The sequence below is a fragment of the Salmo salar genome, chromosome ssa09, assembly GCF_905237065.1.
Source record: "Salmo salar chromosome ssa09, Ssal_v3.1, whole genome shotgun sequence".
Taxonomy (NCBI): Eukaryota; Metazoa; Chordata; class Actinopteri; order Salmoniformes; family Salmonidae; genus Salmo; species Salmo salar.
In genome coordinates this window covers 110,753,385-110,774,927 of record NC_059450.1, presented here as the reverse complement: position 1 = coordinate 110,774,927, position 21,543 = coordinate 110,753,385, and the positions used below count along the sequence as shown (strand labels likewise).

The window sequence follows — 21,543 nt, the reverse complement described above, 5'->3', positions numbered from 1 at the left end:
TTTTGAGTTGAAATCCTCTCCCAGTTGCAGATTTTGTCATCATTGAAGTGATTTTAGTCCTGTCTTGTTCCACAGGCTATTGCTAATTTGTTTCAGGCGCTGTACCATTCTCTACTGCAACATACAGACTGTGCCACACACACACACTTTCAGGGGAGAGGAGGGGGATGAATGAGCCAATTGTAAGCTGGGGATGATTAGGTGGCCATGATGGTATGAGGGCCAGATTGGGAATTTATCCAGGACACCATGGTTAACACCCCTACTCTTACAATAAGTGCAATGGGATCTTTAATGACCTCAGAGAGTCAGGACACCCGTTTAACATCCCATCCAAAAAACAGGTGCATCCTGATTCCATTGATCATCCTTGAGCTGTTACTACAACTTGATTGGAGTCCACCTGTGGTAAATTCAATTGATTGGACATGATTTGGAAAGGCATAGACCTGTCTATATAGTTGACAGTGCATGTCAGAGCAAAAACCAAGCCATGAGGTTGAAGGAATTGTCCGTAGAGCCCTGAGACAGGATTGTGTAGAGGCACAGATCTGGGAAGGGTACCAAAACATTTCTGCATCATTGGAGATCCCCAAAGACACAGTGGCCACCATCATTCTTAAATGGAAGAAGTTTGTAACCACCAAGACTCTTCCTAGAGCTGGCCGCCCAGCCAATCGGAGGAGAAGGGCCTTTGTCAGAGAGGTGACCAAGAATCTGATGGTCACTCTGACAGAGCTTTAGAATTACTCTGTGGAGATGGGAGAACCTTCCAGAAGGACAACCATCTCTGCAGCACTCCACAAATCAGGCCTTTATGGTAGAGTGGCCAGACGGAAGCCACTCCTCAGTAAAAGGCACATGACAGCCCGCTTGAAGTTTGCCAAAAGGCCCCTAAAGACTCTCAGACCATGAGAAACAATGATGAAACCAATAACTATTTTGTCTGGAGGAAACCTGGCACCATGCTTCACCGTAGGGTGAAGGGGACGTGGGGATGTTTTTCAGCAGCAGGTCCTGGGAGACTAGTCAGGATTGAGGCATAGATGAACGGAGCAAAGTACAGAGAGATCCTTGATGAAAATCTACTCCAGAGCACCCAGGACCTCAGACTGGGGCGAAGGTACACCTTGCAACAGGACAACAACCCAAAAAACATAGCCAAGACAACGCAGGAGTGGCTTCGGGACAAGTCTCTGAATGTCCTTGAGTGGCTCAGCCAGAGCCTGGACTTGAACCCGAGAGAACATCTCTAGAGAGACCTGAAAATAGCTATGCAGCAATGCACCCCATCCAACCTGACAGAGCTTGAGAGGATTTGCAGAGAAGAATGGGTGAAACTCCCCAAATGCAGGTGTGCCAAGCTTGTAGCGTCATACCCAATGAAACTCGAGGCTGTAATCCCTGCCAAAGGTGCTTCAACAAAGTACTGAGTAACGGTCAGAATACTTATGTCAATGTGTTATTTCAGTTTTGTATTTTTTATACTTTCGCGAAAATAACATAACAAATGTGGAAAAAGTCAAGGGGTCTGAATACTTTCTGAATGCATTGTATAGTGTATCTATAACTGAGCATTTACACACGACCACTCATGCTGTAAACACAGTCCAGTTTAAAGAGAATGGCACAGATCCATATATGTCACTGGTCTATCTGCAGCTCTGATTGGTGCTGAATCGTACTCCGATGCGTTCTGCTTACAACAAAATCTCTTGCATAGTTAATTTTGCATACTAAGTCTTGCATAGTTCATTTTGTTTCAGTATGTTGTGTTGAAAGTGACTAATATTGCGTTGATTTGATCACAATTCCCACAGTAAAGGGAAACGTTAACTAAGGGGAAAAACTGTAGAAAGTTAAGTGAAGTTCAATCTCGTCCTTCTCTGCGTAGGCTGATGGTTCTTCTGCTTGGAAGTGCCGGATCAGCTGCACGCCCATGCGCAGTTTAAAGGGAACATTGTTCACTCCCCTTGACATTTTCATATTTTGTGGTTACAGCCTGAAATTAAAATGAATGAAATTGAGATTTTTGGTCTCTGGCGTAACACACAATACCCCATAATTTCAAGGTGGAATTATGTTTTTAGAATTGTGTTATAAATGAATTAAAATTGAAAAGCTGTAATGTCTTGAGTTAATTCAAACCCTTTGTTTATGCCAAGCCTAAATCATTTCAGGAGCAAACATTTGATTAACAAGTCACATAATAAGTTGCATGGACTCACTCTGTGTGCAATAATAGTGTTTAACATGATTTATTTAATGACACATAATTTCTGTACCCCACAATTCTGTACCCCACAATTATCTGTAAGGTCCCTCAGTCAAGCAGCGAATTTCAAACACAGATTCAACCACAAAGACCAGGGAGGTTTTCCATTGCCCCGCAAAGAAGGGCACCTACTGGTAGATTGGTCAAAATAAAAAAAGCAGACATTGAATATCCCTTTCAATATAATGAGGTTGGTGTATAAATACACCTAGTCACTACAAAGATACAGGCGTCCTTCCTAACTCTGTTGCCGGAGAGGAAGGAAACCGTAATGCTAACATATATGACAGAAGGAAGCCTGTACAGAATACAAATATTCCAAAACATGCATCCTGTTTGCAATAAGGCACTAAAGTAAAACTGCAAAAAATGTGCCAAATAAACTAACTACATGTCATGAATACAAAGCATTATGTTTGGGGCAAATACAAAACATCATTGAGTACTACTCTTCATTTTTTCAAGCATGGTGGTGGCTGCATCATGTTACGGATATGCTTGTCATTGGCAAGGACGAGGGAGTTCTTTAGGCTAAAAAGAAACGGAATAGAGCTAAGCACAGTCAAACTCCGAGCAGGGAAACCTGGTTCAGTCTGCTTTCCAACAGACACTGGGAGACAAATTCCCCTTTCAGCAGGACAACAACCTAACACACAAGGCCAAATATACAATGATCAACAACCAACTTGACAGAGCTTGAAGAATTAAAAAAATAATAATGTGCAAATATTGTACAACCCAGGTGTGCAAAGCTCTTAGAGATTTTCCTAGAAAGATTCACACCTATAATGGCTGCCAGAGGTGATTCTAACATATATTGACTCAGGGGTGTGAATGCTTATGTAAATGTGATACATCTGTATTTAATTTTCACTAAATAGGCACAAAAAACATGTTTTTACTTTGTTATTATGTGTAGATGAGTGAGAACAAAAATACAATCCATTTTGAATTCAGGCTGTAACACAACAAAATATGGAATAAGTTAAGGGGTATGAATACTTTCTTAAGGCACTGTAGATAAGAAATATAGCAGCAATTCCACCTAACCTATCAGTGGGCAAGGTTCCACCATATTACTGACACCTATCCAATCCTCTCAGATGTAGTGTCGAGGGGGAAGTGACTAGGGTTGACTTGGGATTCAGGGAGTGAGAGAGGAAGACGCCAATGGGAAAGAGATGGAAGAGACTGGGAGGTCGGCTTCTGAGTACTGCTTTGAGAATTAGAGCTTCAGAGAATGTTGGGGGATGGCCCACTGGCCAGATATACAAATATTATTTCTGTAATCAAAATTGATAATGTACAGTTATTAATACAACTATTGTTCCCTGAAGGGAAATCAACAACCATTCATATTCCCCTGAAAACTGAAATCACGCCCAACTGGCCAATGGATGCCAAGCCTGCCCTCGGAAGCCGCGCCTTCCTGGCTATAATACCAGGGCATTAGTTTCCTCAATTCAGTAATGCTTTTCAGTGAGCCCAAATCCCCTGCGCAAAATATGTTATACCTCATTACCTCCTTAACCTGTTGGGGGTAGGGGGCAGTATTGACACGGCCGGATAAAAAACGTACCCGATTTAATCTGGTTACTACTCCTGCCCAGTAACTAGAATATGCATATAATTATTGGCTTTGGATAGAAAACACCCTAAAGTTTCTAAAACTGTTTGAATGGTGTCTGTGAGTATAACAGAACTCATATGGCAGGCAAAAACCTGAGAAGATTCCTTACAGGAAGTGCCCTCTCTGACAAGATCTTGTTCTTCTTGTCTCTGTTTATTGAAGACTGAGGATCTTTGCTGTAACGTGACACTTCCTACGGCTCCCATAGGCTCTCAGAGCCCGGGAAAAAGCTGAATGATATCGAGGCAGCCCCAGGCTGAAACTCATTAGCGCATTTGGCAAGTGGCCGATCAGAGGACAATGGGCTTAGGCGCGTGCACGAGTCGACCCTGTGCTTTATTTTATTTAGTCTGTTTACCTAAATGCAGATTCCCGGTCGGAATATTATCGCTTTTTTACGAGAAAAATGGCATAAAAATTGATTTTAAACAGCGGTTGACATGCTTCGAAGTACGGTAATGGAATATTTACAATTTTTTTGTCACGAATTGCGCCATGCGCGCGACCTTTCTTTACCATTTCGGATAGTGTCTGGAACGCACGAACAAAACGCCGCTATTCGGATATAACGATGGATTATTTGGGACCAAACCAACATTTGTTATTGAAGTAGAAGTCCTGGGAGTGCATTCTGACGAAGAACACCAAAGGTAATAACATTTTTCTTATAGTAAATCTGACTTTGGTGAGTGCTAAACTTGCTGGGTGTCTAAATAGCTAGCCCTGTGATGCCGGGCTATCTACTGAGAATATTGCAAAATGTGCTTTTAAAAGCTATTTTAAAATCGGACATATCGAGTGAATAGAGGAGTTCTGTATCTATAATTCTTAAAATAATTGTTATGCTTTTTGTGAACGTTTATCGTGAGTAATTTAGTAATTTTTTAGTAAATTCACCGGAAGTTTGCGGGGGGTATGCTAGTTCTGAACGTCACATGCTAATGTAAAAAGCTAGTTTTTGATATAAATATGAACTTGATTGAACAAAACATGCATGTATTGTATAACATAATGTCCTAGGTGTGTCATCTGATGAAGATCATCAAAGGTTAGTGCTGCATTTAGCTGTCTTCTGGGTTTTTGTGACATTATATGCTAGCTTGAAAAATGGGTGTCTGATTATTTCTGGCTGGGTACTCTGCTGACATAATCTAATGTTTTGCTTTCGTTGTAAAGCCTTTTTGAAATCGGACAGTGTGGTTAGATTAACGAGAGTCTTGTCTTTAAAATGGTGTAAAATAGTCATATGTTTGAGAAATTGAAGTAAAAGCATTTCTAAGGTATTTGAATAACGCGCCATGGGATTCCACTGGCTGTTACGTAGGTGGGACGATTTCGTCCCGCTGACCTTAGAGAGGTTAACTGAACAGTAGTTATTTTCATACATTCCCTTTCAGTCGGTCACTTGGTATAACATACTATGGGGACATACAATCAAGTCCCAAGCTGGCTCATTGGGTACCAAACTAGGAGACGCATGGCAGCCCAAGCATACACACGTTCTATCAGTCAAAACAGGGTCTACAGAAGCCACTTTTTCCCCTAATACTTACCCGAGAAGCCTGAACTGTCAGAGCCTCATGAAGCCTGAACTGTCAGAGCCCCATATAGGGAACCAGAATCTGCTGCAACTTGACACGCTGCCACTGCAGCCCAAGTCCATAGACCCCCTGGTTCCAAGAACAATACTTACCTTATGAGCCTGAAATGTCAGAACTTGTACAAGGAACCGTAAGTCCAAAACAACAGAACACCTGTCGTGACATGGTAAAGCGCACACTCGCGCTGCATAGCATCAACCAGAGTCAATGAATCACGGCAAGGTTACTGTGGTAACCTTGATAATGCACACTTTACGCGCTGCCGCACCCCAAGGCAGCCCATGGCTCAAACCACAGGGAATTGTGGTCAACCGGATAAATGTGCAACCTGTACGCTGCCAACACCCACTCCTGGACCCAACCTTAAGAACACTATGAGCCACACTAGGAGAAGTTACATCCAAGTGTTAAAATCTCACAAGGGTATGTCGGGAACCCTAACTCGCTGAAGCACAGATATCACCAATCATCATGCCCCAGAACAATGCCCAAGCAGCCGCCACACCCCTAGTGGAGCGAGCATGCACACCTATAGGCAACCCTTGTCCTTGTCAAAAGTGAGGGACCTGTAAGACATAGGCATAACCTTCGGAGCAAAAGCTGCATTAGGACGTTACATCATTTTGGAATCGGCAGGTGTGGACTCCAAACAGGAGTGTGTGGAGATCTCCAACATGCTAGGCCGATGCCAAGGCCACGAGCAGGGCAGTCTTGTAGGAAAGGAGCTTCAGGTCCACAGACTCTAATGGTTCAAACGGAGACTCACACTGGCCCGGTCCCTGGTCGGCGTCATGAGTCGACACGCCTTTTAGGAACCACACCACCGGAGGATCAGTCCCCGGGGTGGAGCTGTCCATCCCTACATGACACGCAGAGATGGCTGCCATATAAACCTTCAATGTGGAAAAAGAAAGGTCCTGCTCAAAAAGCTCCTTCAAGAACATCAAAATGTCTACCAAAGAGCTCTGAAATGGAGAAACCCTTTTAACCATCCCTAATGTATACAACCCTCTTGTAGAGGACACACGTACTGACTGTATAGTCGTAATCATGTTCGATGGTAAACCCCTAGCCTTCAAATTCAACCTTTCAGAGGCCAAACCCGCAAATCCCATATCTGCAGTTGTGGGTGCCAAACTCCCGTGTACCTGGGACAATAGATCCCAACGACACAGAACCCAACACGGGTCCCCACCCAACAGGCGGATGATCTCCGGGAACCAGGATTGTCTGGGCCAACAGGAAGCAGCCAGAATCATCAACTGACCCTCCTGACGGACCCTCTCCATGGTGGCCTGAATCAGGTCCACCGGAGGAAATGCACAGAGCAGGATCCTAGGACACTGATGCGCCAAAGCATCTGTTCCCAACGGAGTGCCCAGATCCCTCATTGAGAAGAACAGATGACAACATGTGTTTTCTCACGAAGCGTAAAGATCTACGTAGGCCCTGTCGAACCGGTTCCATATCTGGGCAACCATTGAGGGGTGCAATAGGACCCCCCCCCGGAAAGTAGATCCGCACCCAAGTTGATAGATCCAGGAAGATACATCGCCCTGAGTGACAGGAAATGCGCACTGCTCCATACGAGCAAATAACGGGCCAGGTTTAGGAGAGAGCGAGACCGTGTCCCCCCCTGACTGTTGATGTACGCCACCGCCGTCCTGTTTGTCGGACCTTACCATCACATACTGGCCTTCCAACATTGGAAGGAAACGTCTCAGCACCAGCGAAACAGTCAGTAGCTCTAGGTAATTGATATGCAACTCCCTTTATGCTGTTGACCAAATCCCTCTTTGAGTAGCCCACACACAGTACTCCCCATCTCATAAAGGATGCGTCTGTCATGAGCACCCTGCGGGACATTACCCGGCCCATGAGAACCACCTGCAACAGAGAACCCGCAAAACAGACTCATCAACAGCACTGAAACAGACATATCAACAGAAGTCCTAGAGACACAATAGCTATCATAAAAGAACTGTACCAGAAGAGCTGGAATGCGAACCTACTTTGTTGGGACCAAAACGCATGATTCAGAACTGAGTCCAGGAATTGAACATGCTGAGTCAAACCACTTTTCCTGTGATTCACTCTGAACCCCAGAGACTGAATATGGGAAACCAGTGTGGCAATATGGAGCTCCACCTGTACCCTCGACTCCACTACGACCAGCTAATCGTCCAGATAGGCCAATACTCTGATCCCCTGGCACAGCATCATAGAAAAGGTGCGGGGAGATAAAGTCCAAAAGGCAGGACCAGAAATTCATAGGCTACACCCTCGAAATGAAACCTCCGGAACTTTCTGTGTGGAAGATGTATAGCCACATGAAAGTACGTATCCTTCAGATCTATGGACATGAACCAATCACAGGGATGCGCTGACTGCAATAGCCAGCAAAGTGTGAGCATTTTGAACTTGCAAAACCAATTAATGCCAATAGTGTGCAAAGCTGTCATCAAGGCAAAGGGTGGCTACTTTGAAGAATTTCAAATATAAAATATATTTTGATTTGTCTACATGATTCCATATGTGTTATTTCATAGTATTGATGTCTTCACTATTCTTCTACAATGTAGAAAATAGTAAAAATCAAGAAAAACCCTTGAATGAGTAGGTGTGTCCAAACTTTTGACTGGTACTGTGTTTTATAATTTTTCTTTCATACTTGTTTTCATATCCACCACCCTTAACAACCGTGTGTCTGAATGTGGGGAATGAACTTTGTTTATTATGCCCACATCTGGACGATGCCGTACTCTCGATACCCCTGAACGCAGAGAAACCTTGGGTAGAAACACTGTGCTTTCGTGGTACCGCCATTCTGATACCCAGCCAACACCGGGTTTGGGGTCTTTGGCAACCAGTAACTTGCCCCCATTGACCGAGCCACTTGAAAGCACTGTTGCCATTAGTAAATGTGGAGGAGGGCTCCGAGAGCATGCCCCTCCCCCGGCCTCAAGCTAGGGTCGTGAGGTCTGCTCATTCCCCCACGCCGCGGAAGAATCAGCTTTCGCCCCACTCTCCTTCGACCCAGCACAGCATCTGTGCCAAGACTTCCGCTGCTTCCCAGAAACACCAATACGGTCAAAAACCAACCTCAATGCCAGCCTCTGGCCTGGACTCTTTCCTGGAACTGCAAAGCTGCCCCCACAAAGGATCTTTCGTGGGAAAGGGACCTGTAGAGCTGGGTCCTGTTTTTGTTTCTTCTCGAAACAGGCCTATAAGGACTCCATAGCAGAGCCAAACAACCTTGTTGGCGAAACTGGCTCATCCAAATACTGCCGCCTGTCCCTTTCAAGAACCACACCCTCAGCCTGGTATACTTTGTCCAACTGTTCCGCCTAGAACCGGGACTGTTTATTCAGAATCACTGATTAGCCTCTGGAGCTAAGTAACTCGGCAGCTTTCCATCCATCGGTGGTGTCCAAATGAGCCCCGCCTCCTCCATACTGTACATTCATGTACTCACCATAACCTGGTAGCACCAGCCTGGCAGAATAAGGGGAATCGCAGGTCGCCTCTAGCGCATCAGCGACAGAGTTGAATCTCATAGTCTTCGTGTGCTTGAAAAGTTTGTCATTTGCATTACACGGTCTTCCTTCAGGCGGGCTGAAGAGAGAAGAATTGAGGAAATGGATGTGAGCCCCGGTATTATAGTCAGGAAGGCAGGACTTCTGGGGGTTGGCTTGGCATCCATCGCCCATTGGGCGATTTCAGTTTTTTCAGGTGAATATAGTTGGTCATTGACTCCCCATAATGTTATACTGAGTGACTGACTGAAAGGGAACAGCGCTGTGTTTTTGGGAATCCAAGTTAGTCGCATTGTCTGTCACTTTCCTGTCTGTCTTTCTGTTTACATCTGTATGTCTGTCTGTCTATGTTTGTCTGTTTGTCTGCGTGTCCGTTCACATCTGTCAGGATCGTGAAGTTTCCCAACACGCTGAACAAAGATGACACCCGTCAGGCCATCAACATTGCGTTCTCTAAGTGGAGCGACGTGTCCCCTCTCTACTTCGCCAAAATAAAAAACCCCAACAAGAGTGCTGACATTATCATCGGTGAGACCACATAATTCATTAGAACCACATTGTATCACTATGGGTGAGACCTTAAGATAAGGGTGTGTGTGAGTATCTCAATATTTGTTAAGTCTTTAATACCCTGTTGTGTCTCTAGTATGATTAAATGAGATGACATACTATTTTATCAAATCGAGTACCTAACTTCTTACATCTAGACGTTCCGAAATACAAACTCCTCGAAAATCCGAAAACTTCAATTTTTCAAACATATGACAATTTTACACAATTTTAAAGACAAGACTCTCCTTTATCTAACCACACTGTCCGATTTCAAAAAGGCTTTACAACGAAAGCAAAACATTAGATTATATCAGCAGAGTACCCAGCCAGAAATAATCAGACACCCATTTTTCAAGCTAGCATATAATGTCACAAAAACCAAAACCACAGCTAAATGCAGCACTAACCTTTGATGATCTTCATCAGATGACACTCCTAGGACATTATGTTATACAATACATGCATGTTTTGTTCAATCAAGTACATATTTATATCAAAAACCAGCTTTTTACATTAGCATGTGACGTTCAGAACTAGCATTCCCACCGAACACTTCCGGTGAATTTACTAAATTACTCACGATAAACGTTCACAAAAAACATAACAATTATTTTAAGAATTATAGATACAGAACTCCTTTATGCAATCGCGGTGTCCGATTTTAAAATAGCTTTTCGGTGAAAGCACATTTTGCAATATTCTGAGTAGATAGCTCGCCATCACGGGCTAGCTAATTTGACACCCACCAAGTTTGGTACTCACCAAACTCAGATTTACTATAAGAAAAATTGGATTACCTTTGCTGTTCTTCGTCAGAATGCACTCCCAGGACTTCTACTTCAACAACAAATGTCGAAATATTCCATTACCGTACTTCGAAGCATGTCAAACGCTGTTTAAAATAAATTTTTATGCGATTTTTCTCGTAAAAAAGCGATAATATTCTGACCGGGAGACGTCCTTTCCGTTCAAAGACTCAAAATCTAAAATGGACTCTTCACGTGCACGCGCGCACCCGTGTCATTGTTCTCAGATCGACCACTTACCAAATGCGCTACTGTTTTTCAGCCAGTAACTGCAGAGTCATCATTCAACGTTCTGGCGCCTTCTGAGAGCCTATGGGAGCCTTAGAAAGTGTCACGTTACAGCAGAGATCCTTTGTTTTGGATAGAGATGACAAAGAAGGCCAAGAAATGGTCAGACAGGCTACTTCCTGTACAGGATCTTCTCAGGTTTTGGCCTGCCATTTGAGTTCTGTTACACTCACAGACACCATTCAAACAGTTTTAGAAACTTTGGAGTGTTTTCCATCCAAAGCTAATAATTATATGCATATTCTAGTTTCTGGGCAGTAGTAATAATCAGATTCAATCGGGTACGTTTTTTTTTCGGCCGTGAAAATACTGCCCCCTATCCATAACAGGTTAAGGTACCTAAGGTTTGATTATAAACGTTGTTTGACTTGTTTGGAAAAATGTATTAGTAACGTTTGGGATTCAATTTGTATGCGTTTTGATGCAGGGAAACTGGGTGGATTATTGACTGAAGCGCGCCAGCTAAACTGAGTTTTTATGGATATAAAGAAGGACATTATCGAACAAAAGGACCATGTGTGATGTAACTGGGACCTTTTGGAGTGCCAACAGAAGAAGATCATCAAAGGTAAGGTATTTTTTATATCGCAATTTCTGACTTTCGTGTCGCACCTGCCTGGTTATAATATGTTTTTCATGTGTTTGTATGCGGGGCGCTGTCCTCAGATAATTGCATGGTTTGCTTTCGCTGTAAAGCCTTTTTGAAATCTGACACAGCGGCTGGATTAACAAGAGGTTAAGCTTTATTTTGATGTATTACACTTGTGATATTTTGAAAGTTAAATATTTATAGTACAGTCATTTGAATTTCGCGCTCTGCAATTTCACCGGATGTTGGCCAGGTGGGACGCTACCGTCCCACCTGCCCATAAGAAGTTTTAAATGTCAGGAATTGTTAAATACTGAGTTTAAATGTATTTGGCTAAGGTGTGTGTAAACTTCTGACTTCAACTGTGTGTGTGTGTGTATATATATATATACACACACACACACACACACACACACACACACACACACACACACACACACACACACACACACTACTACCGTTCAAAAGTTTGGGGTCACTTAGAAATGTCCATGTTTTTGAAAGAAAAGCAAAATAAATTGTCCATTAAAATAACATGAAATTTATCAAAAATAAAGTGTAGACATTGTTAATGTTGTAAATGACAGAGGCCTATTAACTGCAACCATCACTCCTGTGTTCCAATGGCACGTTGTGTTAGCTAATCCAAGTTGATCATTTTAAAAAGGCTAATTGATCATTAGAAAATCCTTTTGCAATTACGTTAGCACAGCTGAAAACTTTTCTGATTTAAAGAAGCAATAAAACTGGCCTTCTTTAGACTAGTTGAGTATCTGGAGCATCAGCATTTGTGGGTTCGATTACAGGCTCAAAATGGCCAGAAACAAATACCTTTTTTATGAAACTCGTCAGGCTATTCTTGTTCTGAGAAATGAAGGCTATTTCATACGAGAAATTGCATGGAATAGCCTCCCTTCACACAACAGCACAAACTGGCTCCAACCAGAATAAAAAGAGTGGGAGGCTCCGGTGCACAACTGAGCAAGAGGACATTAGAGTGTACATTAGAGTGTCTAGTTTGAGAAACAGATGCCTCAAGTCCTCAACTGGGAGCATCATTAAATAGTACCCGCAAAACATCAGTCTCCACGTCAACAGTGAAGAGGCGACTCCGGGATGCTGGCATTCTAGGCAGAGTTGCAAAAAAAAAGCCATATCTCAGACTGGCCAATAAAAATAAAAGATTAGGATGGGCAAAACACTGGAAGATTGTAAATAAGTGTTATGGACAGACGAATCTAAGTTTGAGGTGTTCGGATCACAAAGAACATTCGTGAGTCGCAGAAAAAAATGTAAAGATGCTAGAGAAGTGCTTGACGCCATCTGTCAAGCATGGTGGAGGCAATGTGATGGTCTGGGGGGTGCTTTGGGGGTGGTACAGTTGGAGATTTGTACAGGGTAAAAGGGATCTTGAAGAAGGAAGGCTATCACTCCATTTTGCAACGCCATGCCATACCCTGTGGATGGCGCTTAATTGGAACCAATTTCCTTCTACAACAGGACAATGACCCAAAGTACAGCTCCAATCTATGCAAGAACTGTTTAGGGAAGAAGCAGTCAGCTGGTATTCTGTCTATAATGGAGTGGCCAGTACTGTCACCGGATCTCAACCCTATTGAGCTGTTGTGGGAGCAGCTTGACCGTATGGTATGTAAGAAGTGCCCATCAAGCCAATCCAACTTGTGGGAGGTGCCTCAGGAAGCATGGGGTGAAATCTCTTCAGATTACCTCAACAAACTGTCCACTAGAATGCCAAAGGTCTGCAAGGCTGTAATTGCTGCAAATGGAGGATTCTTTGACGAAAGCAAATTTTAAAGGACACAATTATTATTTATAACATTGTCAATGTCTTGACTAGATTTCCTATTCATTTCGCAACTAATTTCATGTATGTTTTCATGGAAAACAAGGGAATTTCTAAGTGACACCAAACCTTTGAACGGTAGTGTATATATATATATATTTTTTTTAACAGGACAAATATGAGGGGGCGTGACGCCTCTGGCATAGATTCTACAAGTGTCTGGAACTCTATTGGAGGGATGCAGCAACATTGTTCCACAAGAAATTCCGTAATTTTGTTGATGTTGGCTGTCAGCCGCCGCTACAGAATCTCCCATAAGTTTTCAAATGGGTTGAAATCTGGTGACTGTGAGATGCGCGTGCACACACACACACTTTAAATCCCCTAAGCTCCTTTGAGACCCCTCTTTTAAAGTCACTGAGATATCTTGTTCTAGCCATGGTATCCAAAATAATGGTTAACTGAGCATTTATATGCATAACCTTAAGCATTACTTTCTTAATTAACTCTGAAAACTACACCTGTGTAGAAGCACCTGCTTTCAATATACTTTGATCCCTCATTTACTCAAATGTTTCCTTTATTTTGGCAGTTACCTGTATATACCAACACACCATTCTAGAATCTACATGTTATCTCAAATCACACACCATATACACAAGACTGATCACATGACTATGTATTCTATCCAGGGATCCCAATCCCCCTTGTTCTTTGATATAATTTGTGCACGTGCCTAATTGGGTCTGTTCCCTTCCCCAGGTGTGTGGTTGAATGACCTGGTACAGGTGGCGGCTCATGAGATTGGGCACGCCCTGGGGCTGTGGCACTCCCGTGACCCCCAGGCCCTGATGCACCCCAATGCCACCTACACGGGCCAGAGGAACATTGCTCAGGACGACATCTGGGAATCCAGCGCCTCTATGGTAAAGGAACACACAGATCAAACATGTTTGTTTTGTTTGTTTATGATGATAAATCAAGACTTTCTATTTTTTTTGTATACATTTATTGTAATGATGTAATTTCTAACATTGTTTTAATATTGTCTAAACATTTGTATTAACATTCTCTGTTCAAATTCACGCTCAACTCATTATGCAATTACAACACGATAGCAATACAATTACTACAGTACTATGTAACATGTTAATACAATGTTATTGCTACACGAGTAATTACAGTTTTATTACACAGGTATGAGACATAACACTAAGAAAGCATTAATACCACAAATGTCTATATATGTGTTGTATTCCAGGATGCATGGACAAGAAGCGCGTGTGTGATCCATGGGCTCGCCTTGGATTCTGCGAAAGGAGGAAGAGCTTCATGAAGAAACACTGTGCCCGACGATGTGATCTCTGCTATGGTCAGACAGTCATATTGTCCACTCTTGATTGGACATGACTTTAACTACACCGCAGTTCACCAGTTGGAATTTAAAGTTGCAATCTCCATATACACTATCTACATGAGATCCGATTAATGGAATGCTTTTAGGACTGTCTTAAGCCAGCAAATGGATCAGGACTTGATAGTTAAATGTGGATCTAGCCTGATTTTGGACGTTTTAACACAAACTGGCTGCCTGGTAGGTGTCTTTCCTATGAATTACCATTGATTATGTCTCCAAATCAGATGTGTAATTATGGACCTGCCTGGATTTGTAAGGCACATTGAATGACAGAATTTGTTAAATGGATAACTAAAATGTTTAACCACGTGCTATGTTGCCAACATTCAGGCTTTAGCTTGCCCAACGATGTGTCCTGTGTCATCCCATCTCCTACTGTACTGATAACACCTCTGTGGCATATGTTTTATCCCCAATAAACTATATTTCAAATCTTTACACGATTCCTCGCATCCTCTCTTCTCCTCTTTCTCAACCATATTGGAGAACGCCCAAGGTCTCTTCCCTCATACCTTCTTCTCCTATTTGTTTTGAGAAGGAGGTGAGGAAAGAGGATGTGAGGAATTGAGGAAAGATTCATTGAGAAAAAGCCATAGAGGAATATCTTGTGGGGGAAGTCTTATGACTATCCTGGTATTTCACTCACTTCCTGTAGAGCCTCTTGAGGCCGTTACCACGCTAAGTCCACCGCCTGCCAACGTCAAGATCAAGATAGTTCCTCGTGGAAAGGTTGTGGGCTTCCGCTGTGGGACGAAGAATCCTAGATCGCCTCCCAAAGTCAGGTGAGAGAATAGTCTAAATACAGTAATGTACAAATGGTATTTTTTTGTGTTTATTGGACAGGATAGAGGTAGATAGGAGGAGAGAGGGTGCTAGAGCAGTGTGTTGGATTCAAACCAATACACGCAATGGCAGTACACAATACATGTGCTCCAAAGGCAGGGGCTTAGACCGCTTGACAACCTTGGACCACTATATACCATAATTACTGGTCGGATTCTCCCATCGTTTTATCAGGTCTTTTTATAGGAGCATTTAAACAGCATGCAGGTCGTTTTTTCTTATTTACTATGACTATGTTTCTGGCAAAGGTTGTTAGACATACATGACATTTGAATTGTTGATTCCTCTCTCCCCGTGCTCTTCCCTGGTATGACCTTTGACCTTGCTCTAGTTGGTACAAGGATGGAGAGCAGCTCGTGATCTCTATCCCTGGCTACATCACCATGAAGGACCGTGACCTCCCGTGTCGTCGCCAACGAGTTTAACGAGGGCACTTATATCTGTCACGTCAATCGTGGCGGCAATGTGGTCTCTGCAAACTCCTGGGTCAGCCGCCTGAACAGCCGAGCTGAATGAAGAGAGTGAGGGAAGAATGAGAGCTGGGAAGGAAAGAATGAGGCATGGAGGAAAAGAGGACGAACCCACCGCAACAATTACAATATTATAGGTGAACTCAGCAATACAACATCCTCATACACAGCATGACGACTTCCTGCTTACTAATATTAAATATGCCAAGACTGCCACATATTGGACCTTATTCACGCAGGGATTGTGAGCTTTCAAAATACAGCTTTGTGTGATAAAAAAAAAAAAAAACTTAAGGTTAACCTTGGAATCAACATATAATTGACCAATGGAAACAACCCTCTATTCTAGAGCCAATAGTGTCAGTCTTACCACATCAAAATTCTGTTGTTGATGTCTGTAAACTGGAAGTTGCCCCGGTTTGAAGGATGTCGTCATATGGCTGAGTCTAACTTCAAGCAGGCTGTGTACTCTGACAGTACCCTCTTGAATCCAGGTCATAAATGGAATAGATCCCAGAACTCAACCTTGTCCTTGATGATGAATGAAATGTCAGACTTTAACATCCAGTCAGGAAAGACTAGCTTTGCTCACCCTTTAAACATGATGACTGTTATTTTTATGCAGTTGTTGTATTGATACATCTCACTTTGTTAAAATGTCTAGGGCAGAGTTGATATTTCTATGTCCTGTGTCACTTAACAGTATAGTAATTTGTTTTGAGATAAAGGGTGTAAATATGATGCAGCTATCACTGTGTGTACAGTGCTTATGGAAAGTATTCTCTCCCCTGTTTTCTATTACTTGCCTTGCATTTAGAGGGGGAAAAAAACATTACATTGGGATTTATTCACAACAACCTTTCAAAAAAGGTATTTATTCGTACCCCAGAATCAATACTTGGTGGAAGCACCTTTAACAGCAGTTTTACCCACTTTTTGAAAAAGTCTCCACCAACTCAATCGGAAGTTACCTTTAAATGTAAATAGTACTGTAACATGGATCTTCAGCACTAGATCAGGACAAATGTTAGAACTGTGTAAAAACAGGGTTTCAGAGACATTGAACATCTTGGCAAGTCACTCCAGTGCAGCATTGGTCTTATTTTGGGTTATTGTCTTGGTGAAATGTCAACGGCTTATCCAGTGTCAGGCATTCAACAGACTGAATATGTTTTACGTGGCCTTTGCACCATTTTTCTTTTGACCCTGCTAGTATTGGAGTGACTGCACTGTTGATCTTTCCCCCCCATCCGAACCAAGAAACTATTTTACAATCACCATGGTCTCACCGTGACATTGCATTATCTTCTTCTGAGCCTGGGTGATGTGATAAATCATTCACAGCTTAATTATTAACTTGACCATGCTTAAAAGGACCCTCCCCTATCTGTACCTGCCTACAAATGTATTAATGAGATGTTCTGAAAGCTCCAGGGTAGCTTTGAGGTTAACTCTTTGCTTGAAATCGATTAACTGAAGGACCTTACAAAGATGGGTATTTATTCTGAAATATTGTAAACAAATATTGTTGCAAAGGGGGTGGATACGTATGCATTCAAGCAGAAGTTCATTTTAGAACTTTCTAGATTTTGTCTCACTTAAAATGTGGTGTAGGATGTGCAGATCAGTGAAAAATGCCAATGTTTTTCATTTTTATATTTAAGGCAACATGTAAAAACTGTGCAATTGAAGTGAATACTATTGCCTGTTTTTCTACCATGTTAAATTGTTTGGTATATATTTTCCCTCCTGTGTAACAAGGAATGGTTGCCAGAACTGTATATGCACAAACACCACTTTAGAAATATGCAACAACACATTGCCAAACAGACAGTATATAAGTGATTTTACTTCAAAATTGAATATTCTTCTTTGTACATATTTATTTTAGTCCTGTTATAACTGATAGTAGTCAACAGGTTGACAGTTCATATGACAAGACAGACATTTCCTTTGCCGATTAAAGGGCAGAGAAACAATGAGGACATTTAAAAACAGGACGGTGCTGTGTTGGCCCTCATTCTCATAAGCCTGCCACTGGAATGCATACATTTTGGTCAAGGTGACCAGCAAAAACACAATGGAAGCAGTCACGAGCTGCTTTTTTCACACACACACAGAAAATATTCAGACCCCTTGACTTTTTCCACTTTGTTACAGCCTTATTCTAAAATTGATTAAATTGTTTTTACTCATCAATTTACACATAATATCCCATAATGACGAAGCAAATAATTATCAATTGATTGGACATGATTTGGAACGACACACACCTGTCTATACAAAAGGTCCCACAGTTGTCAGAGCAAAAACCAAACCATGAGGTAAAAAGAACTGTCCGGAGAGCCCCGAGACAGGATTGTGTCAAGGCACAGATCTGGGGAAGGCTACCAAAAAGATATCTGCATCATTAAAAGTCCCCAAGAACACAGTGGCCTCCATCATTCTTAAATGGAAGAAGTTTGAAACCACCAAGACTCTTCCTAGAGCTGGACGCCCGGCCAAACTGAGCAATCGGGGGAGAAGGGCCTTGGTCAAGGAGGTGACCAAGAACCCGATGGTCACTTTGACAGAGCTCCAGAGTTCCTCTGTGGAGATGGGAAAACCTTCAAGAAGGACAACCATCTCTGCAGCCAGACAGAAGCTACTCCTCAGTAAAAGGCACGACAGCCTAAATGACTCTCTGGTCTAATGAAACCAAGATTGAACTATGTTTGAGAACTTTGAATTATGACATTTTGTGGTTTTAAATTCGGCGCTCGGATTTGTCACTGGCTGTTGAATAGTGTGGGACGATTTCGTCCCACCTCCCCTAGAGAGGTTAATAAATCATGTCTGGGAGGAATGTTACAATGCAGCTCTGATTACACATAGCATCAGCACTCTGGGAAATGTAATAAATCACCCCCCAAAAAATCATGTCTGGGAGGAATGCCACAATGCAGCTCTGATTACACATAGCATCAGCACTTTGGGAAATGTTTAATAAATCACGTCTGGGAGGAATGTTACAATGCAGCACTGATTACACATAGCATCAGCACTCTGGATAAATGTTTAATAAATCACCCCCAAAAAATTATTTGGAATCTATTGGCATAAAGTTGTGGAGATGCACAATGCATTTGGAATTACTGATTAGTGGAATTACTATTTTCTACAACAAAAAAAGAAGAAAAATCAGCAGAAGGTTTTTCCAGGAGGTATACAAAAATGACATCTATACAAGATGAAAGTACATACAGTAGATCGCCTTTAACACAAACCAACACACTTAGTACATATTAAATAAAAGTAAATTACAAAATACGAGGATAAAACAACAACTTTTTTTTGGTGACTAATCTTGTGACCAATGTAGTCAAAAGTCCTCGATCAACCTAATTACAGTTACAGAGTAGGGAGGTTATTAAGTGGAATGGAGTATGGTCAAGTTCCCCCTGATCTTGGGTCAGTTTAGCATTTTCTCCACTAATGGGAGGTGTATTGGGGGAGGAAGCTGATCCTAGATCTGTCCCTAGTGGAACTTCACTCCTGAGCAAGTGGAACAGCCTTAGGCACACCTTTAGGTCAACTGGCCTAGTTCACACTCAGGTTGTACAACGCATTTGATACAACAGGTATTTGTTATGCATTTGTCTGCACAAAAATATTTACCCAACCGCTCTGGAGACACCAAACAACAATATTTTAAACGTTTCAGTTAAAAAAAAATATCCATTGCATCACAACTGTTGAGTCCAATGCATTGTACATCAGTTGTACAGCCTCAGTGTATCCTAGGCCTAAAAGGACTGAATAGGTGTATCCAACACGGTGAAAATGCCACCCTGCCAGAACGCAAAAGCTATCTCATCCTTTCAGATCTACAGGAGTGCCTAGGCCCTAAGGGGTGGTAGGGGGCTATTCGGAATTCTGCACAAGGCTTTCTTTCTACCCAAGTTGTATTTTTCTGTGGAGGCAGTTGAAGAGAATGCATCTACGAGGGGAGGGAGGCTCACTATGTCTTTCATTGATAACAAAAGGCTGCTGTGTTGCTCCTGTAGCGCGATCACTAGAGGGAGGAGGGATGGCATTCTACTACTTCATATTGGAGGAACCCCCCCCACCCCCACCCCCCCCACCCACCCATGTTTGAAACCAGCTTTTGTTATGGGATAAAGAGGCAGACAGCTGGTATGAGGTGCCAGCTTGTTTTAGACTGGGAAACAGTCTTTTTTGCTCACTCCGGTACGATGGTTAACCCCTACTAGATTCAATAGATTCTTACCCATTGTCGTGCTATATCCATGTGAACTATGCTTTCACCAGAGAAGTTTAAAAATCCAGACGACTTAAGCGATTACTTCATGTAACTCCCATAAAGAAAATTCAGAATGAAATCAAATGGGAAAGTAGAAAGTTATTATTTACAGAAAGTACCGGTTATCACTTGTTCAATTTTCTCTGGCGCTACTATGGATTTAGCATGGCAAATACAATTCAGTGTGTGTTCGGAAGAACATGCAAGTCATTTATGAGCGAATGAGTGTCCCATCACTCACGCCCGTATTGGCTGACACATTCCCATGTTCATTAATTCATTTTATACATCATCAATGAAACATTTGAAAATCGATTTTGTGAATAACAACAACACTGTGACCCCAAAGAACAGCCGTTTTACAGAGAGTTATGATTAAACTTGCTATGCAATTGTGTCGTGGTTTGCTTCCAACACCTAAACATGACAAAGGCCTGACTGACACTGGAGGCCTGGTAAAGAGAACCAGTAATGTGAGCGGGAGTGGAAAAAACGCAACATGGCATCCTAATTCAAGCGCATGTGAATAATCAATTCCTTGTGAGCACTTGGGCTGGGGTCAATTCCATTTCAATTCAATCAATTGACTGAATTGAAATGGTATTTACCCTAACCCTGACCATCTCAGCCACAGGGAGAGAAAGGAATGGAGGGAGGCTCCTAATCGTCATCCTCGCTTATGCTGTCTGCTCCACTGAGGTGGTAGGGCGAGGAGGGAGGGGAGGTCTTGGTGAAGAAGGGCAGACGGAAGGAGGGCGGCGGAGAGGGCGAGCGCTCTCTGGTCGGGCTGCTGTTGGGGCTCTGCCTGGGGCTTATGGCTTGCAGCATCCGCCCCTTCCCCTCCTTTAGCATGTGCTTCTATAGAGGGAGAAGAGAAGAAATGAAAGAGAGAAAGATATTGAAAGACAGATCCTGTGTCTCAATATGGGCTACACAAGGATGTTTCCATCATATTTCTTATTCTACCAGTTATTTAGTTTCAAATACATTATTGTGTCTCTAGTATGGTTAAATGAGATGACATGCTATTTTCAAATAGATTATCTAACGTTTAATTATTTGATTCAATTAATCAGGCAATAACTGACTCATTAGGAATCCTGGGCACCACGGAAGTATTCGTTTATATAGAGCGGTTATCTCCTGAATCCACTCTTAAAGATCTGAAGATCTTTTATATCAATAGCAGTCAATTATTAATTATTCTTTACCTTCTATCAGTCTCATCTGAACGTCGTAAAATTCTTGGTTATCTGCACGAACCCTAGCATAAATTATGAATCAGCAATACACAAATTGACTTAGTAAATAAATAATTAACTAACTAAATAATCACAGAAATAATAAACAGTAGATATTGGTTACTAACAATGATGGAAAAGTCCCTAGTGGGCTAAGCCGATATGACAACTTGGTAGAGTGAGAAAGA

The 21,543-nt window shown here is 42.3% G+C and overlaps 1 protein-coding gene and 1 pseudogene across 1 annotated transcript in view; one reads left to right on the top strand and one right to left on the bottom strand.

The window, feature by feature from the left end:
* The first annotated feature begins 8,259 nt into the window (after positions 1-8,259).
* LOC106612404 (matrix metalloproteinase-23-like) lies at positions 8,260-15,857 on the top strand (annotated as a pseudogene).
* A 2,921-nt stretch (positions 15,858-18,778) lies between these two features.
* The window catches only part of LOC106612410 (choline-phosphate cytidylyltransferase A), a 28,317-nt gene continuing 25,552 nt past the window's right edge, over positions 18,779-21,543 (bottom strand). The window contains exon 9 of the mRNA XM_014213512.2: positions 18,779-20,972. Within this exon, the coding sequence (XP_014068987.1) occupies positions 20,775-20,972 (198 nt within the window). The 3' untranslated portion in view covers positions 18,779-20,774. The remainder of the gene's footprint in view (positions 20,973-21,543) is intronic.